The sequence below is a fragment of the Fusarium vanettenii genome (assembly GCF_000151355.1).
Source record: "Fusarium vanettenii 77-13-4 chromosome 7 genomic scaffold NECHAsca_9_chr7_10_0, whole genome shotgun sequence".
In the NCBI taxonomy this organism is placed as follows: domain Eukaryota; kingdom Fungi; phylum Ascomycota; class Sordariomycetes; order Hypocreales; family Nectriaceae; genus Fusarium; species Fusarium vanettenii.
In genome coordinates, this window is record NW_003315875.1 from 828212 (window position 1) to 841262 (window position 13051).

General features: G+C 50.4%; 5 protein-coding genes across 5 annotated transcripts; 2 read left to right on the plus strand and 3 right to left on the minus strand.

Moving 5' to 3' along the window:
* Positions 1–2356: 2356 nt before the first annotated feature.
* On the minus strand, positions 2357–3329 carry NECHADRAFT_45490 (uncharacterized protein; the record flags this gene model as incomplete). The annotated part of the gene is made up of 3 exons (XM_003049393.1): positions 2357–2943; positions 2990–3061; positions 3116–3329. The coding sequence occupies 3 exons, from the start codon at positions 3327–3329 to the stop codon at positions 2357–2359; spliced, it is 873 nt and encodes a 290-aa protein (XP_003049439.1).
* An 847-nt stretch (positions 3330–4176) lies between these two features.
* NECHADRAFT_82808 (uncharacterized protein) lies at positions 4177–5075 on the plus strand (the record flags this gene model as incomplete). The annotated part of the gene is made up of 3 exons (XM_003049149.1): positions 4177–4324; positions 4381–4910; positions 4971–5075. The coding sequence occupies 3 exons, from the start codon at positions 4177–4179 to the stop codon at positions 5073–5075; spliced, it is 783 nt and encodes a 260-aa protein (XP_003049195.1).
* A 434-nt stretch (positions 5076–5509) lies between these two features.
* Positions 5510–6593, minus strand: NECHADRAFT_95027 (uncharacterized protein; the record flags this gene model as incomplete). Its single annotated transcript, XM_003049394.1, has 3 exons — positions 5510–5643; positions 5693–6455; positions 6504–6593. 3 exons carry the CDS (start codon positions 6591–6593, stop codon positions 5510–5512), a joined length of 987 nt encoding a protein of 328 aa, XP_003049440.1.
* Positions 6594–8168: 1575 nt separating this feature from the next.
* On the plus strand, positions 8169–9291 carry NECHADRAFT_82810 (uncharacterized protein; the record flags this gene model as incomplete). The annotated part of the gene is made up of 3 exons (XM_003049150.1): positions 8169–8726; positions 8792–9080; positions 9176–9291. 3 exons carry the CDS (start codon positions 8169–8171, stop codon positions 9289–9291), a joined length of 963 nt encoding a protein of 320 aa, XP_003049196.1.
* A 302-nt stretch (positions 9292–9593) lies between these two features.
* On the minus strand, positions 9594–12471 carry CHR2113 (uncharacterized protein; the record flags this gene model as incomplete). Its single annotated transcript, XM_003049395.1, has 8 exons — positions 9594–9719; positions 9773–9923; positions 9974–10016; positions 10104–10159; positions 10217–11090; positions 11144–11368; positions 11474–11658; positions 11879–12471. 8 exons carry the CDS (start codon positions 12469–12471, stop codon positions 9594–9596), a joined length of 2253 nt encoding a protein of 750 aa, XP_003049441.1.
* Positions 12472–13051: the final 580 nt, after the last annotated feature.

The window sequence follows — 13051 nt, forward strand, 5'->3', positions numbered from 1 at the left end:
ACTGTCCATGTTTCAGAGATGCAAATCATTGGACAAATATGTAACAGCACCTATCCACTCTTGCGAGGTACAATGACTCCTTGCGTGAACTGGCCAGGTTCAAGTGATTGCCCCTATTTTGGCTGATAATAACCGCACCCCGGTCACGTGTTGACTGGTTCCCAGTCTTTTTTCTGTGTGTGAACGTGTTAACGGGTCTAGCCCGGCCTTTGTGTTGACAAAACTCACCTTTGAGCCATTCAGGTCTTTCCTATGCAGTGAGCCAAGAGAAATTTTTTCCCTTCTCTTAATATTAAGCTTACCAGTAATAACCAGAAATTTTAATTATGGGTAAAATGACCATAAACATATACCTTCTCTCGACTGAGAGAGACAATGACCTTGAGTGTAGGGTAACAGAACTTCGCTCTTCAAGAGGCGTCTCCATATACCTAGTTAAACGAACGCTTTTTTTGCAGAGCGAACATTCATCTGTCAACTAGACGTTACTTATTAAGTCATAAAGAGTCAAATAGGTTCAATAAGCTCTAGGAAAACGTGTAAAAAGTCTATGATCGCTATCCCTTGATGCCATTTTCTTGCCACCAGCAAATCTTCCAATTCCTACATCTCAGTGCTAACCTATACAAGCTCCTTCGACATGTGTTTCATTGACCGGCGCCATTTTCGATGCTCAGGCTGCCAATCTCTTATCGAGATCCTGGATTACCCAGTCAGATGCGAAAAAGCTGAGCAGAACAGGCCTTGTAGTGGAGAAATCATCAAGTCTATCCACGAGGCACGAACAACTATTTGCCCGACATGTCGGGAGGATGAGAGTAAGCAGAAAAAAGAGACAGAGAAGAAGTAATGGGCGACATGCCAATCAGAAATTCGGGCAGTCAAGATGTGAGTTGGGCTAGGTAGGGTAGGGGAAGCATCCCGTCTCTCAATCTACGCCACGTTATGCATCGCATGCATCTGCAGCACATCTTTCCAACTCCCAATTAAAGTGAAAACGTTATCTTTCCTTCCTCATCCGGTGCTTGGTCACGCCTGACCAAGCACTCCCACTCCAAGAGCCAAGCCACGACTACCGATAGCCTGGCTCTATCCCACTTGTACCGGCCACTAACCTTGAATACGGAGGAAGAAAAGGGACTGGTGGAATGCTCCAAGACCGTCTTAGGTTACAGGCGCCCACTCCCTGAACCAACCGAGGGTGACACGCCAGCTGTGCCAAGTCCAATGGCTGTGCCAAGCCGATAGTGCCAACCAAGGGTTCCATCAACGTATCCGATGACGGGCCAGTGATTGACTGATTGATAAGATTGATTAGATGGTGTCCAATGCTATCCCTGCAGATGTCACCTCCGTCTCCACAGATTTCAGGTGAAGTCCCGGAATCCTCCCACGCTAAGCATTGTGAGGACTCTGCTCCGTGCTCCCCCCTGTCCCTCCGTTGCCACCATCATGGGTGTTTTTTTCGATCCGTCAACAACAAGGTTTGCGCGGGCTTATTCTTATTCGGTCTGTTAGCAGATCCGGCTTTTATCCTTTAGATCCTTGGCCTTGCTCTGTCCCATATTTCCCAAATTTGCTCATGACCCATTCAAACACGATGGGATGCAACTATCGATCCTCGTCGGCTCCACAGCAATGGTACCCAAGCGCTCCAACGGGCCAACTTTTATTGCGTGATTCTTCAACTGGGGCGCCAATCACCACGTGGGAACTAGTCTAGCGTACGTAAATCAAGGCTTTATCGACCGTTGGTGTGATTTTGATCCTGGGGTGATTGGAAAACGGTGGAAGGAAGAAAACCTCCGGGGGTCGTCAAGGGGTCTTGGAGATGGCATCACCGACGGCCGATATCGGGAAACGGTGGCCGCGGGGGAAAATTACAGGTACTGGGAGGTTCCCTGGCCCTGTCTCGCCCAGAGGAATCTCAAAATCCGGGAATCTGTTTGATCGAGCTGAAAGATCACGGCGTAGCCGCGTAGCCTCAGGGCGTGCGTCGGTAGCGCAGACAGCGGAAATGAGATCGTCCAGAGAATGCCGGATAAGCGATGGCCGCAGTTCAGCTCTGATGGTAGTGTTCGCATGAATGGAGATGTGATAGATGCCGAATTGTGGCTGAAGGTGTCTTGCAGACTTGTCATAGCAGATATGCTGGATGCTATTCGCTTGCAAGATGTATCGAAGATCAGGAGAACACAGCATGGAGTTGAAATGTACCGTTGTTAAGACCAAATATCGTTCCATTAGACATAAACTATCTACACGTTTCCATCACCACCAGGTATCACATTCCTTCATACAGGTATCATAAAGACATCACCGTAGAATAATCATCCATACACTTTTCGAAGCACAATTAAGCCTGAGAAGAGCGGATGCTGTCCGTAGCCAACTGGTGCTTGCGAGCGTTGTCCTCCATACGAGCGATACGCTCGTTTCTCTCCTGCTGCTGCTTTCGGCGCCAGAGGAACAGACCCGCGCCGAGGATGGCCAGGGCACCGACAACTGAACCGACGACAATACCAGCGATAGCACCGCCACTGAGTCCCTTGGAACCACCGGACGACTTCTCCTCGTTGTCATCATTAGAAGCCTCAGAAGTAGAAGTCTCCTTGGTCGACAGGTGAGTGGCAGTAGGGCTGCCAGAGGCAGTAACGCCAGCCTCCTTATCATCGTCACCGGGCTCGGTAGCGTTGAAGCAGGGGATCTCAAAGTTGAAGTTGGCCTCCGAGACATAGGTGATATCAGCGCAGGCGTAGAAGGTCTGGTTGTGAGGAGCATCCCAGTCGGCGCGGTAGATGATTTGTAGCGTGGCGTTGTCGCCGGCTGAGACACTAGATGGCGCATCGGGGAGCTGGACGCAGGTATGACCTGGGTTCAGATCGGCAATGGACTTTGCCTGAATCAAGGTCTCAAAGTCATCGTTGGAGGAGGGGTCTGTCACTGTTAGGAATGCTATCGAGAGGAAAGTATGGAAATGGAAACTAACCGCTGGAGTACGAGATGCTAATCTTTGCATCGTAGTAGTCATCCTGAGCAACCAGCGAGACAGCGCCGCCCGCTAGACTTGTGTGTTAGCAACTGTCACAACTACTTGACTCAAGGTGAAACAAACTCAGAGGAAACTCGGTTCTGTTTCCAGCCGAAGCGCGGGAACCACAAGGAGCCCTATTGTCGACATCTCCAGCCCAGACTCTGTCAGCCGGCCACATGAAGGCCGCCGGGCCCATCTCATCGTCGGTGACGCTGGAACCGGTAGGGATGTCATCGTCATCAGACTGACCAACGACAAAGGTCGCCAGACCAAGAAGGAGAAGGTTCTTGAGCATTGTGGGCGGCGATGGGATGACGCGGCAGAACATGCACGGGAAATGAGGGTTGAGTAACTGGCGGTAAACAAGGGGCACTCATCCTCCTGATATACTACTACACGTTCCAATAGAAAGACCAACCTCCCACCGTCCCACGGACATGTCGGTCGCCGAGAAACTACTAACTTGCATGTGGTGGGGGTCCAGCATTTAGCCAAGAAACACAAGTTCTATACGTACTCGTGAACGGTTTCTTTTAGCCCGAGTTATTTGCCGGTCACTGGGTCTGACCCGAGCTGGACCCTTGCTTATCAGATGATCAGATAAGATTTTGGATGCATCGCTACACCAGTTTTGGCCTTTTCGCCCACAATTTTCCAAGGCTTGGCGAGGCCTAGGCGCCTGTCAAAGACCCCTGCTCCTTTGGGGGGGTTCTTTTGAGGGAAATCCTTCCCACGAACGATATCGGCACCTCTTTTCGGATCAGAATTCTTCTTTGGGACATTGGTGCTACTCCATCAGCGCGTGATTAGACTTGGCATCAGGCCACGAGTTGCATCCGCGGGGAGTAGGAGCTCCGGCCACACTCTCGGCTTTACCGGAGGGGCGAGAAAGCTGGATACCGTTGCAATTAGCTCTGCAGGCGTGGATCAGGCCTGCAGGAACCACCCCGGACCTGGAGCCTTTCCCTTCTCGATCAAGGGGTTTGGACATTAACTCCAGAGACGAGTCATTCCGGTTATATAAGAGAGCTTCGCAAGCTCTGAGCTGTACTCTTTTTCTTCATCCTCAGCACTCGATCAAGACAATCAATCCAGTCACCTAGCAATTTGGCGGTTAGACTATCTCATCTCTCACCTTCAAGATGCATTCGTTCGTTACCTACACTCTTTTGGCTTCGGCCTCTATGGTGGCTGCCCTCGACCCCCGATTCGAGTTCCCCGACACTGTTCCTGCTCTGCTCAAGCGTCAGGCCCCTGGCACCCCTCAGTATGCCTGCCACGAGGACTGTGGTATGTTGCATCGACACACATGCTTGCATGTGATTGTATCTAATAACCTTCCACAGGTCTCTTGATCACTCTTGGCCGCGAGGAGGGCTACTGTGACAACGACGAGTGGAACGAGCGCTACGGACGTTGCATGATCTGCGCCAACACCTACAACATCTGGCAGTACTACCGCAACGGTGTCACCAGCGCCGCTGAGGAGTGTGGTCTCTCGCCTACCCCCAGCGCCTCTGGCTCTTCGGCTGCCGCTACCACTGCCGAGGAGGAGGAGCCCGCTTCCACCGCTGCCGCTCAGCCCTCTACCACCCAGGCCCAGGAGCCCGCGACCACCGCCGATGAGGAGGAGGAGCAGACCACTGCGGCTGGCCAGCCTTCTACCACTGCCGCCGCTGAGGAGACTGACGACTCTACCCCCGAGGCTACCACCACTGGTGCCGCCCCCGAGCAGACTGATGACTCCGAGACCACTGCTGGCTCCTCCACCGCCACTACCCTCACCACTGCCGCCACCCCTGCTACCGAGTCCACCGACGCCGGCTCCGCTGGCACCAAGACCTCGGTTGACGAGATCGGCACCATCGGTGTCACTGTATGTCTCGCATGGTTCCTCCTACTCCTCCAGTAGATTAACGATTATCTCTTTTTGTAGGGCACCCCCGCACCCACCACGGTCATTGTTAACGCTGGTGCCAAGCACTTCGGTCTCGCTACCGCCGTTACTGTTGCCGCCCTGGCCATGCTTGGTCTTTACTAAGCGGCTAGCGGTACATACGATGTACTAGTATTGTGGGAGGAGGCATGATGGATATGGTAATGGCTGATGAGGAGGATTGGCTTTGTACTTCTTGATCGTGTATACTACACTCTTAATTTAAATGCCTAAACTCTTCTTATAATAACTGATACGTTGCCTTTGCGTATTGTTCTATCAACCAAGACATGCATTGTAAAACTTGTCTTCTGCCCTGGCAGCAAGACTAAAAATGGCCACTATGTTAGTTGGATGTAATGCTGTGATGCCTTGACAAGCCCGGCCCTTGATGAGACAACCGCGCCGGAAAGTACATGTATAGTGTTATAAAAAGTAATGAGTACCATCCGCAAATTGACAATCTTCATGCAGGGATATCTCGTCTAAATAAATCTATATTACTAGCCAAAGTTCTTGCTAAACCCCATGCTCCATGCTTATAGGTACTTGTTCACTTCCGTCTCACTCCACTGCCAAAACTTGAGCCCGGTTCCGTTTCCTCCCTCGCTCTTCGTCCTCGTGGCCTCGGTGAGATCCTTTCTGATCGGATGAATACGGCCAAAGGGAATTACTATCCATCATGTTAGACTTTTTTCAGATTTCGAGCATCGTAAACTCACCCCAGCTACCGGTCTTGTCAATAGTGATATCAGGAGACAGTCCGGCGTAGAGCTCGGTGTAAGCCCCGAGTACCGGAGGGTACATCAAATACTTGACCATGAACTTGAACAAGAGTGAAGTCCGGTCCCTATAAAGATCTGACTGAAGGTTTCCTGGGTTCAGAGGAACACTGACGACCCCGTCGGATCGATGCCTCTTTGCATACTCGACACCATGCAAGTAGTTGCCAACTTTGCTCATGCCATACTTGTACATCTCAGACTTGTTGATATGATAGTCAAGGTTGTCCAGATGAAGGCCAACAGACTTTTCACCCACAATCTCTGTCGCTGCAGACGAAACCCAAATGACTCGTACCGTCCCAGCCGGCTCGCTCTTGGCTGTCTCGACGAGCTTTGGCGTCAGAAGCTTGGTGAACAGGAAAGTCCCGAGTGAGTTGACGCCAAGATGAGCCTCATAGCCCTGGGCAGTTACCCCGGGGTCTGGGCTCTGGATACCCGCATTATTGAACAGCACGTGAAGCTTCTTCTCCTTGGATAGGAAGCTATCAGCAGATGATTTGATAGTAGTAAGATCCGCCAAGTCTAGGCGAAGAAAGTCCATTGAACCCGAGGAGTCGGGTGACGCCTTCTTGATGTCGGCCATAGCAGTCTTGGCCTTGTCTTCGGATCTGGCGGCGATGTAGACCTTGGCATTTTTGGAATAGAGCATCCGGGCTAGCTCCTTGCCCACGCCAGTGTTGGAACCAGTGACGATGTAGACCTGCAGTGTGAATACGTGGAAATGCTACAAGGAGGAAATATCACTCACCTTTTCTTTGAGATCGGGCACATCTTTTTCGGTAAAGGTTGGCTTGGGAGGGAACGATTGCGTCCATGTACTTGAAAAAGATCCACCCATCTTTGCAAGCTATCACTCAGGTGAACGGCTCGGAATGTGATATTGAGGTCAGGCTCAACAAACAGCCGAACGACACTACGTTTATATAGCTTCAATACCACGAGACTTGATTCATTCTCGGGTTCCTCTTAATTACCGGTAACCCGGCTGATCTGAGACAAGCTGAATCCTTCTTGATGATGACATTGAAGTTCAGGCGTTTTGTCGAGGATCTCATGCACACCTCGGATTCTTGGTGTTGTTATTGGCTGACGGATCGGAGTTAGCATCTGGTCCGTTCTTGGCAGGGATGACAGCCACCAAAAGAGCAAGATAAGCAATGAGAATGATGCTCGGCGAACTGCTAGTTGCCAGTAATAATTAGGCGAGCGTAATGGGCTCGCTTTTGGAGGTTTGCGATTGGTCTATTGACACACGTCCCGAAGTGCCGAGGCAAGCGGAGATGTCATCTCACTGTCTCTCAGCTCGCTAGAGCCCCGAGTCTATGTCCCTTTGCTCAAGATGCTAAGTGACGCGTGGCTATTTTTGTCGGTAGCTTTACTCAGTCGACCTTGTATACCTTTGCCAGTCCCTATTCTACTCTTAGCATAGATGCTCCATCGAGATGCGTAACAAGCGAAGAAGTCATCATCCTACCACTTAACGTTTCTATCACTTCAGCTGTCTGGATGTTTGTGAAAACACTGTCGGATATCCCTATAGTCACAGACCAACCCGGGGGTCCCGATCAGAAAATTCTCGTGGCGATCACGTTTGGGTCGTGGGATCCCCTGGTCAACCTCAAATTGGGGCTCATCATTACTGAACCTCAGAAAGGTGTCCCTTGATCCATAGTCGATACTGATACTCGACTGTGAACTTCACTTTCCAACCCTTAAAGTCCCTGTGAGGATTTCTATGAGGATCATGCATTCAACTTTGAGACTATCACATTCATTCCGCGAGCCGAATTCTCGCCAAAGACGGTTGAAGTCGGGACGGATATCCCGCGGAGGTTATTTATCTTCCGCCCACCGCACATCAACGACGGACATAGTATCAATCGTGCCGACACCCGGGCCATGTTACAAATTAACTTTCCGTTGACTCTGAAGTGCCGGCCTTGATCATCAGCTGGGTACACATCGGTCACGCATGAGTTGAGACGAGCCGGAGTTACCGCAGACAGCCTCAGCCTTGAAACCCGGGGCCTATTGCAGCCCGCTACAGCACTTCCCTGGCCAGATCTTCCGACTATAGTGAACCGGAGTTGCAGTATTATCGGTGCACGCCAGTTTCGCCTGCCGCTGCTTGCCATGTTTTCTAAGCAAGACGACGATCATCCTCCACCCCCGAATATCCACCCGGACCAGCTGCTGCAGGCTTCGAGCTGGTGATCAACAACGAATTGATGGAATTGGTCATAGGACATGAATCTCACGAAAGGTCGCGGGCCTTGAGAACGCCGACATAATGGCAGTTCAGCCGGGATCCGGGGGCCACTCAAGTATAAATATCCACGAAGGAGCGTAGAAATATGCGGCATCAGATTCACATTTTACTGTTAAGCAGGTTCCATACGAGAAAACCTTCGCCATGGCAGATTTCAGCTACCTTGCCCGCCCTTCTGCTGAATGGACTTCCTTTCTTCAACAGCAATCACTGCCTCCTGCTTCTGACCCAACCAGCAACCCAGATATAAAAGCCATTCGTCGTCGAATCAACTCACAGCGTTTTACCGTTAGCAGCGACGAGTTAAAAGCTATGGGTGGCCAAGGCGTCAAGACTAAAACTTTGATGATTGTTGGTGAGGACTGCGTGGAAATACCCATCCGCCTCTATGTCCCTCGCAACCATGGCTCCTCGGTCCTCCTGTACTTTCACGGAGGTGGTTTCTTCTCCGGCTCTTTGTCTACCGAGGATGCAACTTGCACCAGTTTAGCCCTGAATTGTGGTCTTACCGTTGTCAGCGTGGGTTATCGGTTAGCTCCAGAGTGGAAAACTCCAGCACCTTTCCAAGATGCATGGGATGCGCGATGCTGGGTCATACAGAACGCAGCCAGGATTGGGATGCCACCGGAATTTGGTCTTCATGTCATGGGTATCAGCTCTGGTGCTTGTCTGGCAGCAAGTATCGTTATTCGAGAGAGAATGGTGAGTCATTACCAACAACTACTCTCGTCTTGTTTTATCCACTAATGATAGCCTCTTCAACCTAGCTGGGAGAGTCTATCATCAAAGGCCAATGTTTAGCCGCTCCATGGCTCTGCTTGCCCGACAAGTTCCCCTACGAACAGATCCAAGACAACAAGGCTTCTCCGATGCAGTGTCAGAATGCACCCCTCCTCTCTTATTCATGGGTCGAGCAATACGCCCGCATGATGGATCCTCCTCAGTCCTGTCGTGACAGTCCAATCATTAACCCACTTCTCTTGGACGAGAAAAACATTGACAAACTACCGCCCACACATATCATGGTCTGTGGCGATGACCCGTTGCGTGACCATGGTATGCTGTTCAGGGAGAAGTTGCAACATTTGGGGTAATGAAACGCCCTTGCTCCCTAAATAATGGAGTCCCAGCTAATTTTCACATGTCTCTAGTGTCCCAGTTAAGCTCAATGTTTATCCAGGTTATGCCCATTACTTCCGCAGATTCCCTAATGCGCCAGCCAACGACGCCTGGGATAACGATCTCTGTGAGGGCATTTGTTGGATGATCAACCAGTCAGCTCCGGTTTCTAAATTCGACCGCCCACAAAAAAGGTTATCAAAGTTGTAAAAAATAATCAATATGCATCGGCTCTCCCCGAAAGATAGGAAGGAACTTTTACACTGGTAGCTAGAGTATTGCACTATGATCTATACTTGATATATGAAACATCATTCTATAAGATCAATCCCGAAGTCTAGCTAAAATACCTAGCACGTCTCAGATTTCTCTATTCAGTAATGCAGGTTCCTCTTCAGTTCCATTCATTGGGGTCAAGTGCAAACTTAAAAGTCTATCTTAGAGTCAGCGTTAGAGGCTCGGGTATGTCAAGTATTTTTCACTTACATCCAGGGCGAAATCAGCATCGGATTCGTCTTTGTCTTGCATCGATAGCTTGACTATGCGAGTCTTTCTTTGTTGCAGTTTTACCACGCCCTGTACCAACAGGTCAGTCATTGTGTGACTCCAATAGCTCAAGAACTAGTTACCTGTTCCACAGACTCATTCATGATGTACTTGAAAACGGTCACTGGCCGTGTCTGTCCCATTCTGACTACTCTTGTGATAGCCTGCTCCTCTATCGCTGGGTTCCACTGTGGCTCAACGATATGCACCACGTTTGCCTTCGTCAAGGTGAGCCTGCGTCATGTTAGAAAGATCTTCCTCATCATCGTTTGTGTACAACATACCCAACCGCGCCAGTGTTGATGGATATCAAAAGGACTCGGATATCTGGAGCCTCACAGAACCGTGAAAGCAAGGCGGTCCGGTCCATGACCGGGTTTCGTCCATCGACTTGCACAAACCCTATCCCATTACTAGAGAGTATGCCAGCGAGCATATCAAGCGTCGTCCTCCAGCTAGTGAAAACGACGCTGTTCATTAGTTAGCTTAATAGTTTATGTCTTAGGCTCTGTGTAGGTAGATGTTACCTCTTTGAATCCTCTTCCAAACCGGATGACTTTATGTTATCGACCACTGCTGAAAGTTTAGAGGACTGGCCTGCCAATTCACTATCCAAGAGTAAGTGATTTGGCATTCCTGAGGCAAAGCTTGCTGCATTCATTTGGTTAAGGGACACTCCCCCAGAAGCAAACGGCGAACAGGGGCGGAGAGATGGTGTGGAAGGCGAGCTTGTATCGTTCCCTTCAGATTGGACCCGGCCACATAACGGACAGCAATCGAGGGCACCCAGTAAAATGTCGTCTTCCTCATCCTGGGCGCAGCAAAAATCGCAAACTGGGTCTGCACTAGGGGGCCGGGAATTCTTTTTAAGCGTCCTTGGTACAGTGAGCCGATCCGATCCCCTGGCGCCGGTCCCGTTGATTTGAGCAATGCCGTGATTACAAACCTGCCGAAGCTTGACGACGGCTGAAAACAGTACATTGGGCGTCTTCCGGCAGGTGTCTTGGCTGGCCATCAAGTCGAACTCTGCACGGCACTGCTCCAAGATCTGCGCGAAGCGAGCCTTCTCTGCCATCGTAGGTTTCACCAAGACTTCTCTTGTCGTCACGCTCGGAAGGTCAAGCAGAGTTTGGGTTCTTCGAAGACAACAGGTCTTGAGAAGAATCCGCAGGTTCCGTGCTGTGCTGGATCCAGGTTCGGGATCTTTCCTCATTGGCCTTACGATGTGCTCTTCCAGCACCTTAGGCTGGCAGAAAGGCTCGAACCGCAGGAACTTGAGCAGTGATCTGAGGTCATCGAGGCTGTTCTGGATCGGTGTGCCGGTGAGGCACCACCGTGCCTCGCTTTCGAGAGCTACCGCAGCCTTGAAAAGCTTGGTGGACGGGTTTCTTATCTGATGGGCTGTATCAAGTAGTTAGCTTTACTGAGTAAGGATTGCCATGGGATCCAGATACCTTCGTCCAGAACCACACGGGTCCACTTGATGGACTGTAATATCTTGGTCTTTTTGCTGTCATTTTCCAGTGTATGGTACGTAGTCAACACGACATCACTCTCGAGAAGTAGCTGTCCTTCCTTGGCCCGCCTGTTTCCGTGGAAAATTGCTGTTCTTAGAGTTTGCGGCCGGAATCGCCTATAAATTGTCAGTAAAGAATGATCAATGAGAATCCACTGGGTGGCTGGCTAGCTTTCGATTTCATTATCCCAAACGTCAAGGACCTCTTTAACTCAGTTAGCAACCTTTCATAGATCAATTTGCAGTCCAAGTATCAGCTACAACCTACGTCGTGACGGTAGAACAACCAGGGTCTTTTCTCGCAACTGCGTCATGGAGTTGGAACTTGCGGCAAGTCTATTGTTCAAGTGCTTTGAGTACACAATCGCCCCAAGCATCGTCAATGTCTTCCCAAGACCCATGACATCTGCCAGTATCCCGCCACACCCAGGGACGGTTCGACGGGACAGCAAGCTGTTCGGTTCCAGTCAGCTTGGCCAAGAGTTCAATATATATGAAGCGAGGCTTACCTGTAATGAATCGAGGAGAGTAACCTTACGTGCGTCTCTGAGACGAAGGAAGAGTTCTCTCGTGTCAGGATGAACTCAATGCCTGAGACCTGATGGCTATTGCACATTTGCGTCAGCAAGTGATGCTAAAGTTTTATCAACAACGGCTTTGTAACACGGCATACTCTTTAAGCTGTGTATCGATCAAGAGAGATCCAAGCACATTTTCCAAGTCGCTCCTGTCGCAGACTGTTGACGTGACCCCATGACCCCAGTCATTTGCAGAATCCAAAGCATCGTCAATGGCCTGAGATACAGCTGACTTGGATCCTTTGTATAACGGCCCAATCAGATGTCTCAAGTCAGTCTTCTTACGTTCTGGATAGAAGTAATGGGGGTTCATATAGCAGGTTTCTGAATCCACGAAGACTGGATGCTGAAGAACAACATCGACGTTCGTCATGGCCTGGCCAACCTTGTTTATCAAGCGCCTTGGGCCGTAGACGTTGACTGTAACTCCGATAGGTGAAGGTTTGCGATTTGGTTTTCCTCGTTTGGCGCCAAGCGACTCGATCGCAATAACAGCCATGAAGGACACACGCTTGAACTTATTGGCGACAAAACATAGTATCGAGCAGGTGCGACAGTCAAGAACATGCTGCTGTTCCGTGTCAAGTCCATCTTCAGTTGACAGGAAGCACTCATTCTCATAGACCTGGATGGGGAACAAGCAAAATCGAGTCCAAGGCGAGGTCTGGTCGGGTGTCCAGGGAGCCATCAGTGCTTGAGCTTCGCACAACTATTTCAGGTCAACTCAACTCGTGTCAATGAGAGGAAGGGAACTTACCGCTCCGTAACAAATTGTTTCTCGCTCTGTTAAATCTATTATTTCCCGGGTCGGCTCTGGCCCCGTCAAATCTATTATTTCTGGTGTCGCGTCTGGCATATGCAAATCCATGCCGGAGCCAGCAGGCTGAGTGCCTGTGGCGCAAACACCAGAGGCGAGTCGTGAAATTCTTTTGGGGGGAGCACCATTATTGAAGCCATTGTCACCACTTCGATACCGCTTACCGGGCCGTGACATGATGAGTTGCTGTGATCAGGCTAACGGTCTGCCTACCGATGGATTATGAGGAAAGCAATGAAGCTGGCGCGATGAGGAAAACAACCAACTGATGAGTTGACAGCTCGAGAAAGCCCTGTAGGCTAACTTCTTGGCCGTCAGGGGTTGGCACAGCCCCGCCATGGTTGAGATGAAATGTGCACCAACCCGCTACAGTTTCTTGCCGCCCAGGCGGACTCAACGGGGCTCAGCTGTCGCAAACACCAATGAGCAGCATGACTGTCGTCTCAACTGC